General features: G+C 33.8%; 1 protein-coding gene across 3 annotated transcripts; it reads left to right on the top strand.

Moving 5' to 3' along the window:
- The first annotated feature begins 3,755 nt into the window (after positions 1 to 3,755).
- LOC126727578 (shewanella-like protein phosphatase 1) lies at positions 3,756 to 10,241 on the top strand. 3 transcript variants are annotated; one of them, XM_050433350.1, is made up of 10 exons: positions 3,756 to 3,912; positions 4,590 to 4,690; positions 5,210 to 5,323; positions 5,747 to 5,959; positions 7,916 to 8,051; positions 8,177 to 8,352; positions 8,761 to 8,849; positions 8,940 to 9,009; positions 9,386 to 9,495; positions 9,906 to 10,241. In XM_050433350.1, exons 1-9 carry the CDS (start codon positions 3,861 to 3,863, stop codon positions 9,470 to 9,472), a joined length of 1,038 nt encoding a protein of 345 aa, XP_050289307.1. In that variant the 5' UTR covers positions 3,756 to 3,860; the 3' UTR covers positions 9,473 to 9,495; positions 9,906 to 10,241. The 3 variants fall into 3 exon arrangements, with proteins under 3 accessions (XP_050289307.1, XP_050289297.1, XP_050289289.1); XM_050433332.1 differs by having other exon boundaries at positions 3,761 to 4,038; XM_050433340.1 differs by lacking the exon at positions 9,906 to 10,241 and having other exon boundaries at positions 3,760 to 4,038; positions 9,386 to 9,496.
- The last annotated feature ends 208 nt before the right edge of the window (positions 10,242 to 10,449 follow it).

Below are 10,449 nucleotides of genomic sequence, written 5' to 3' on the forward strand. Positions count from 1 at the left end.
TGGACTAGGGTGATTTTTCTCCTCATCAAGATATATTTAAATAGAGTGTACTAATTTTTAGGAAAAAAGTTTCTCTAGTATTTTTTTTTTTATAATTTTGTTGAATTAGCATTTTAACCCTATTTTTATTTTTTAAGAGTAAGGATTATCTAATTAGTTTAGCGGTATTTTTGACATTTTCTGAAGGCATAACTGACTTTCTAAATCTTCTTTGTGTGCGTTTATATACCGCTTATTTTGCTAAAAACACTGTAGCAAAATATTTTTTATTGCTACAAATTATTATTCATGCATTTTTATCACTTTGCTGGTTCATGAATAGTGCCATGGACCAGCCCAAAAAAAAAAATGCAATCAAGGAAAACGCAGCCACAACCGCTACCCAAACAGAGCTTAAATATATAGAAATATATAGAGATAAAGGCTTATATATATATATATATATATATATATATATATATATATATATAAGGCTTTGATCTTGTTTAGCAAGGGACAAATACACAAGCTAGCCCGTACCAAAAAGCTTGAACATGAACATCTTGCAGGGTTTGATGTTAATCCTCTTAACTTATGCTTGAGCACAACTACTTGCACAAAGATATCACCACTCGTTGTCCCTGTCCAAGCCACTTCATCCTTCTATCTCCTAGTGCCCAAGGGAATATCCTTTAAGAGAAAGTCCAGGAATTAACCCAATATTTTCACGACACTCTTATTTTTAGTTGTGGTAAGTCTTTGTATAATTTTATTTTAACCTATGATGACTAACGAATGCTGCGACATTTTGTTGCAACTGTATAATTTAAAAAAAAAAAAAAAAAAACTCTATTCTTAACCATGTTGTAAGGTTGAATTTATTCAATCATGTGTTAGTTTTATTCTGTGCCAAATTTACTTGTATTTCAGCAATTAGATACCCTATATTTAAGTGGGAATCATGTAAAGGTTGTATGTGAGAGAGTGGGAAGAATTCAAGTGTGTGTGCATTCAAGACCATTCTCGTGACTAGAACTCGCTAGTGGCTCGCAACCGATGACTCACTAGAATGCCACACATGTGAAGCATGCAGGAAGTTGAAGGATCATGACAGCTGGAGCACTATATTTCAGCAATTAGATACCCTATATTTAAGTGGGAATCATGTAAAGGTTGTGTGTGAGAGAGTGGGAAGAATTCAAGTGTGTGTGCATTCAAGACCATTCTCGTGACTAGAACTCGCTAGTGGCTCGCAACCGATGACTCACTAGAATGCCACACATGTGAAGCATGCAGGAAGTTGAAGGATCATGACAGCTGGAGCACTACATGACAAAATAGGATAGTTTGGCCAGTTAGTTATTTCACGACTTAAACTCACAACTCATCCCAGTCATGAGTTAGTCGCTAGAACACCTTGTTTTGCAAAAAAAAAAAAAAAAAAAAAAAAAAAGACTTTTCACATTCCTCATGTACCTTACTATAAATACCCTTATACCCACGAAATGTAGAAAGCTCCAAGAGAGAATTTTAAGAGAGAAACCCTAGAGAACAACAAGATTGACTTATCCACAATCTTTTACCTTTGATTCTCAAATTCCTCTACTCTCACCCTCTCCATTGACATACCCTTGAGAGGTTCATTAGCCAAATCCTTATCTCACCATACCCATATTAGTGAGGAGGTTTTTTTTGTTTTTTGTTTTTTTTTTTTTTTTTTTTTTGTGCTTGGGAAGCAGTTCAAAGAGGACCAATTCATTTGGTTGATGCAATGGGCTTATTGCGGGATCCGGAAAGCTAAAGAAGACACAGTTAGGCTTAACCTTGTTGGAACAAGAAGCTTGGAGGGCTTAGGTGCATTGGGTAGATTAGGCTTGGAGGGTCTATTGCTATTTGTGTATCCCAACTTTATTCTTTAGTGGACCATTTTACCACTTGGAGGGCGGCGGAGATGTTTTTCGCCAAGTTCTTCGATTTTCTCTTCGATAACACGTGCTGGTATTATCTTTGTATTTGCATCTCTCTAACCCTTACTCTTGCCTTTTAATTGTTGCTGTGTTGTGATTACTTATGGTTTAGAGTAGTTTGTTTATTTGGGTATTGCTTGTACTTATCTTTCCGCACATCTATTGCTTGAGTATATGCTTGTGTTGGTATTTTTGAAATTTAGGGTCTAAACATTCACTAGTGTTTTACACACCATGTGAACTTTCACATATTAACCTAGAAAAGGAGGAAGATTTCATCAATGAGGTTGGAATTCCATGTATTTCAAATTTGTTCAATAAGCTAACACATGAATTTTTAGGCAGCAGCAACGAAGGAGGAATGACTTATATGTGATAGGGAAGGAAGTCACCTATGTCACCCTTATCAATTCTCTATCTTGAACCCATAATAATGACTTGGCTTTTCTAGCTATAATTAATAAGTTATATATATATATATATATATATATATATATTACGTTATCTTTATCATATATATTAGGCTAAAATACAAATTGCATCTTCTAAGTTTGACGGAAATTTATTTCAAGTTTCTAACTTCACTTTCAATTGAGTCATCTAAATTTCAAACTTATTCAATTCAAGTCTTTCATCCATTTTCATAAAAATTAAAAAAAAAATTGTCATTAACTATGCAATTAACTAATGAAAAAATATTTTTTGAAAATAAATTCTCACATAAAAAATCTATAAAGTAATTTTGTTAATTTTTTTTTCTGGGTGAGAAAAATATGCTTTTTAATGGTAATTTTTTTAACGAAATATAGAATGTCTGAATTGAATAAATTTGAAACTTAACTCAATTGAATGAAAATAAAGTTATTTGGTTGAAATGAATTTCAGTCAAACTTAGATGGTACATTTTGCATTTTAACCTATATATTATCTTGTCATGTCATTTCTTTTATTTCACATCATAATATTCTTATTTTACATTATTGGCCCATATTTTTATACTTCTATATTAAAAATGATTTTCTTTAAAAATTACTTTCATTTATGATTTCACCAAAACAAAGAGGAAGGATGAAATAAAGAGAAGAGAGAGCAAAAATTTATAGTATCGCAACTTTTATCATAATTATCCACGTGGCAAATAATGAATAATGAAGAAAAAATGATAGATCCATATAAAAATGATAGATAAGTATACAATTGGAACTCAACCATATATGTCCTCCAATTATATCTTCCAAACCATCTACACTAAAAATCAGTCCCTCTCCTCCAAAAGGGGATTTTAGTAAATAACCAAATATGGCGCTTAGGCTAAGGGTCAAGTTGGTAATTTTTCTTACATCTATCCCTCCTTGAGCCCAAGTATCATATATGCCTCCAAAATAAATAGTTTGAATACTAAAAGAAAAGCACCAATACCTAACAAAATTAAGGATCGTAAATATGCCACGTAGGATAATTGTTGTTTTTATTTTTTATTTTTTTTATACAAGATAAAAATTATACTTTAGTTTGAATACTTGAATTCTGGCTTTTGCCCCCCCACACTTTACAAATACTTATACTTGTGGAATGACTATCGCATCAAGAGTGTATAGTGGTAGATAATTGTTGCTTAATTTGATATAAGATAATTGTTTTTTGGTACTAGAATTAGGTAAAAAAAAAAAAACACTAATATTACTATTTTCGTATGTATTTTAATAAATATTATTATTTACTTAAAAAAAAAACATAAAAGAAAATGAAAGTCCACGTGGATAAAATAAAGAAAAGAGAAGATGATATCAACAAATAAATGGCTGAGGAAAATCCTGGTTTCTGGACAAGAGAGAGCGTTTTACTTTCGTGTTTTTCGATGTTTTAAAATAAAAGAGCATTGGAGTTGGAGATAGATGGCCAATCGTCATAGCAATGGCTTCGCTTTGCCTCACTCCGTTGCCACCTCCGCCACCTTCTCAACCTCGTAAACTCTTGGAACCTAATTATTCTTCTTCTTCTTCTCCTTCTTCTTCTTTGAATTTAAAGCCCATTGTCGTAAATGGAAACCCACCAACTTTTGTTTCTGCTCCTGGTCGCCGAATTGTCGCTGGTTTGTTTTCGCTACTTTTATTATTTGTTCTTTTTTTGCTATAGTTGGTCCATGTTTTGCTTCTCTACTAATATCTTTGTTTACCTCATGTTTTTTTCATTGTTAATGCTATTTCAGTTACTGGTCATTAATTTTTCAGAGCTACTTCTTATGTTGTACTTGATGTCATGTTCATTTGAAATAATTATATAGAGAGAGTCCAATTAATTTGGCAATGGAAGAACCTGAGTGTTACAAGTTACAACCAATGTTAGTAGTCTGATAAGCAAAGTTATGGGTCCAAACCATTCTATTAAGAGAGGATGAATAGTACCCATTTGGTTCAATTGCAAATTCCAAATGTGAAGCACACGCTTTTTTTTAATGGTTGAATGATTAAATTTACAATTTTCTAACAGCTTAAGTTTTGGGGACAATCAGTAATTTAACATGAAAAATTAGAACTTTTTTTTTTCACTAACCAAATCATTTAGGTGTGCTAGGTTGTTTCACAAAATATTTTATATATTGTTTTTAGATATTGTGACTTCTTATTTGACATGCATGTACAGTTGGGGATCTTCATGGAGACCTTGACCAAGCAAGATGTGCACTTGAGATGGCTGGTGTCTTGAGTTCTGATGGTGAAGACGTATGGACTGGTGGAGAGACGGTATGCTATTTACTTACATATGTAGAACAGTTTATTCCTGTGGGACTCTAAGTCTATTGTTAATTAAGTTCTGCTGTTGCTCTGACATTGCAATTGAGCATTTCTAACATAAATGGGTAAACTTTGCAATTCCTTTTGGGAAAGAATAGTTATTACCATTATAGTAAGTTTAACTGACACTTGACAAGTTCAAGTTCTTATGAATTATGTTTGGTTTGGTTATTGAATAGCGTACAATTTAGTGAAAGGGATGTGAGGCAATTTAGTAGCTTGAAAGATATATAAATTTATTACACCAAGGAGAAATTACTTGCCTTATTGTGAGGTTGGGTTTTTGAAATGCACTTTAAAAAAAAAAAAAGAGAGAATTTCTATTTTCATATTTTGGTCCATCCTGTGCATGAAGGGACTTGATTTGCAGTTTTCTAAATATATTACCTATGTAGGTAGCTTCTTATGTTATTACTCTACTGCAAGCAGGTAAGTTCTTGACTACTTTAATTTTACCCGGTGACCCAGGTTTTAATTCAGCTTGGAGATATACTTGATCGAGGTGACGATGAGATTGCTATTTTATCCTTGTTGCGATCATTGGATATACAGGCAAAAGCTGAAGGTGGAGCAGTTTTTCAGGTTTGTCTTTTATACTTGCTCAAGAGTCAAGTCACTGTTTTAATGTGTGATTTTCCAAAAAGTTGTAAACAAAGGATGGATTTTCTATTTTATATATTGTAATGTAGCTATTAATTCCAAGCTACTGTCATCTATCCTTTTTGATTCCCTCTGTCAAATTTCTTAGGCCCCGTTTGGTAGAGTTGTTAAACAACTTATTTTCAGTTTTTAAACAACATTACACACATTTCCACACACTTTTTCACCCACATGTATTTCAAAAAACTACAAACAACATTACTAAAACTCTTCTACCAAACGGGCCCTTAGCTACATAGACCTCAATATATTTGATTGGCAAAACTGTTTTTGAAAATTTTAGCATCATATTTGTAGACTTTTTCTCTCTCAATTTATTGGCCATTCAATATTCTTTTGGTATAGGTCAATGGGAATCATGAGACTATGAACGTTGAAGGGGATTTCAGATATGTTGTATCTGGGGCATTTGATGAGTGTATTGATTTCCTAGAATACTTGGATGAATGTACAAATGACTGGGAAGAAGCTTTTGTCAGTTGGATTGGTGTGTCTGGAAGGTGGAAAAAGGAAAGGAAGATGTCCCAAAATTATTGGGGTCCATTGAATCTAGTGAAGGTACTAATTTCTCTTTTCTATCAATTTTTTTATTGGTGGTCTTGAACTCACAACCTCACCCTTTACCTTCCCCTTAAAAGAGGATTTGAGCTAGAGCTCAATGACTACTTCTCTTTTCTATAAATTAACTCACTGAACTTCTAGTTTTTGCCTTGTTTTTCACAATTGCTAGAAACAACTAGTGATAAGAATATGTTGTTGCTCTATTTACTATTATTTTGTTGAGATCAAAAGAGTTGATGAGAAATATTCCAGTTTGATAGGCCAAAAATGTATTGACCCTTTGTGATAAATTAATTGATTAATTAGCCAAGTTTATTAATTAATCAAATTAACGTGCAAAGCGCGTGGTAGCACAAACAAATCACCAATTAAAATAAGTATGCAACGGAAAATAAATTGATATGGTGATTTGTTTACGAATGGGGAAAACCTACACGACAAAAACCCCACTGAGTAATTTTAAAGTCACCACTCTCAAAAATCCATTATTATCACAACAAGTGGTTACAACTAAAGGAATCTCAGTACCTTATACTAACCTACAGTTGAATCCTTACCCCAATACCCAGTTGGACTTATTCTGTAGTGACAATTTCTTCTTTTAATGCACGGCTCCCAGTACGTGACTAACCAATTGGATGGATCCTAGTACATGCTTTCAATCACCAACTAGAGAAGGATGTTGGCTGCAAAGTTTTTCAGTCCATCACACGATGAAGATCAAGAAGTTCCTTAATTAGAAAACCCTACGGTGTACAAACACAACAGTTTCTTCAAGAGAAAGATGAACTAGGGCAAATTATGTTTTCGGTCACAATTTGCATGAACAAAACTTTCCTCTACACTTATGCAACTTGTGTCACCTTTGACGGCCTTTAAAATAATCTTTATATATGTCTAGGGTTATGAGAAAAGAAACCCAAATATATATCCACGGATTGGATGAAAACAGAACTGAAAAATCTGTTTTTCATAAACCTCGACAGATACCTATTTGTCGAGAAGCTATCAAGCCACGGGATTCAGTTAGCTCTCTAAGCCTCGATAGATGCTAGCTGTAGAGCTTTAATGAGCAGAACTTTCACACTTGATTTTTGGATAGACTTGCATGGGTTTAACACTTGAACTTGAAACCTTATTTTTTGAAGTATTAAACACATCCCAGATTTACCCAAATATAAGTAAAGTGCGTTTTGTCAAAGGATTGACCAATTACATAAAATAGTAACATATGTTTCTAGCATGTGAAACACATATGTCCTAACACAGTTGGCAACTGCATTGTTTGACTTAATTAGAACCACGTATAAATAGGCAGAAGTTGGAAGAGTAGATTTTAGATAAGTCAGGCTGAGGTGACTTTTTCCAAAGCAATGATATTTTGATGTGGACAAGCTCATACTTTTATTTCCCCAATACAAATAGCTGAGTGACGAGTTAAACTAAATAGTTATTTATATTCCCTTTAGTTATGCTTTTATTCATTAATTAGCAAAACTTTAAGCATTTAGGCATGAGACCTAAGCTTCAAACCACCTCTTCTTCTTATCATCAAAATAAATGAATAAAAGAAGTTTTAAGCATTCAACCAATTCATGTTCACCATCTGCGATATCTGCGATGTAGACTTATAAATATCGCCATAAAATGTGATAACAATCTGAGTCAGCCCCATAACATATTGGCTATTATCTTGAGGTAGTGCCAAGGATTTATATCAGTATTGTATCTTCTGATTAGAGGCAGAGACTAGCAGAAGTAAAAAATATTGAGGAAAGAGTTATATATTTGGGTTCCATTTGAAACCAGCTTTTCATGCTTGATTACTTAAATAATCCATTAAATATCTATCGTCTCTTGAAAAAAAGTAGTAGTCCCCCACCCCCCACCTTCTTTTTCTAATTTCGATTTTTCAGTATTCTTTCTTATAAAGCTATTCAAATATTAGGACAGAGGCAGAAGGGGATGATTGCCAGATCTATGCTCTTAAGACCAGGTGGTCCATTGGCAAGTGAGTTGGCGCAGCATGCTGTTGTTCTTAAGGTTAATGACTGGGTCTTCTGTCACGGTGGCCTACTTCCTCACCATGGTAAAAGTAGTACTGCCATTTGGATGAAGTTATTTTTTGTGTAACCATTATCAGTTCAAACTTGAGCAAGCGATTTTATCTTCTCTTGTTTGAAATGCCTGATAGGAGTGTTGATCCTTCCACAGTTGCTTATGGCATAGAGAGGATGAATGGAGAAGTATCTCACTGGATGAGAGGTCTCAGTGAGAGTGGTGATAGTCCTCAGATCCCTTTCATGGCTACCAGGGGTTATGATAGCGTTGTATGGAACCGCCTATTTTCAAGGGATGTTTCAGATTTGGAGGACTATCAGATTAAACAGGCAAGTCTCTTTAAATGACATTGTATATTTTACTTCTCTTATTCAAGAAATATGTTGCCCTATACTTGAATGATGTAACTTGATTTTCATCTGGATAATACATGAGCTGTACTAGTAAAAATAGGCAGGTAATTTGGCAGAATTTTTTTTTCCTGTTGATTGGGCCATCTCTTGTCCTTAACTTGATTTTCTTTTTTCTTTTATTAATGATTCTGCTGAAAAGTGACAAAATTGGATTTGGTTTAAGAATAAGGTTTTCTGCTGTTGCACTGGTTCTTTCAAATGTGCTACATTACTTGATCAATTTGTCCTATTCATCCAATGAGATTATGAGTCAACATTGAATTACATAATGTTGTGATATTTTGACTTTTATGGCTCCTGGTACTAAAAATATCTGCTCATCAGATACATTCTATTCTTGAAGAGACACTGCAAGCAGTTGGTGCCACAGCAATGGTGGTGGGGCATACTCCTCAAACTCTAGGGGTGAATTGGTAATGGAATAATCTTTTGCTGGGTGTTTAATAAGGATAAGAAGTTATTGTGATCTCTCTTAAGCCTGACATACTTTCTAAATCCTGCAGTAAATACAATTGTAGCATATGGCGCATAGATGTGGGAATGTCCAGTGGTGTTCTTAATTCAAGACCAGAGGTAAACTGAATCATTGTCACCCAATATTGTTGTGATAAGACTTGAAAGAACTGATGAAAGGAACCACTCTATCACACTTCTCTGGCATCTTTCCACATAGAGAGATTACCCTCTTCCATGGGATCTGAGTTTACTTGAGCCCCAGGGTAGAGTTTCTCTGTTTTGATATATGGTTGGGATGAATATTTCATGCCCCCAAGCTTCAATCTTGATTTGACCAAAGCAAATGCTTTCTTAGTATATAATATGATCTGAATTGGATTTTATGACGAGTCAATATATAAAGCTTAATTTCCTTCTTTCAAGATTCAGCTTCTGCTTAATAAACCATATGATAAAGGTATTGTGAACTAATAATTTGAGGACTACTAACCAGGTTCTAGAAGTAAGAGATAATAAAGCAAGAATTATAAGGAGCAGAAGGGACACATACAGTGAATTCCAAGCTATTGACTATATATAGAATCAATCAAATGAACTATTGAGGTATGATGGATACTTCACTTTATTATTTAATTTTCTATTACAATCAAAACTAGAAATTGCTTGATTTGTGCAGGACACTCTACATGGTGCTGCAAGCCTGCACCTATTATGTTGAGAACTTGGGATGCCTTATCACTGTGCTTTGGCCAGTATTTCATTTCATAGGAGATTAGCATACAATTTCAATAGATAAAATATAGAGATTAGATCACCAATCTAAGAACTTAACAATGTCAGCACTGTACTGCTTTTGAGGCATTCATTAAGTAATAATTTAGACTTCTTGAAATTTTAAACATTTTAGTGATGCTAGATAGTTAAATGTTGACACTGCACCACTTTTATTTGCAGCTCAGCAAGATAATAATTAAAATGTAAATTTTACTGATTATTGTTGTATTTGTTCACAGGAAATACAGGCTGTACTCTTGACCCTGAAACGATTTTGTTATACTTGCATTCTTTCAGTGGCTTACATTGTTTGCATTTAAAACAATAAGCCAACAATGATAAAGAAGCAGATACGGTGCTGATCCAAGCACTAAAAGAGGCAAAGCAAGCGTTCTATCACGTCCTTAAAGTGAAATTATTCTAAGACCTGGCTTGGTGTAAATGAAATTGTTTACACTGATTATAAACTGAATCAGGCTGTTAAATAAAGTTGCACATAGTTGAATTTGAATAAGATCAAGAGAAGATACTGTAATTGTGACAACATTGTTCAATGTAGTATGCCCATTTCTTAATACTTGTTATTTCCAGCTTTACTTGGCAAACTTTGATCAGACCTGATTAGTTTCACTTGTAAATGATTCATAATGGTTCTCAGAGATAATTAAGAAGAGCGTGTCATGGGATTATCTGGAGTGGCAACTAGTGTTGCCAAATTTGAGTATGCTTGATTTCAATGAGAAAATCCATCCACAATTCAAATTACCAAATGTTAGAAAAAGC

The sequence above is a fragment of the Quercus robur genome, chromosome 1 (genome assembly GCF_932294415.1).
Source record: "Quercus robur chromosome 1, dhQueRobu3.1, whole genome shotgun sequence".
Lineage (NCBI taxonomy): Eukaryota > Viridiplantae > Streptophyta > Magnoliopsida > Fagales > Fagaceae > Quercus > Quercus robur.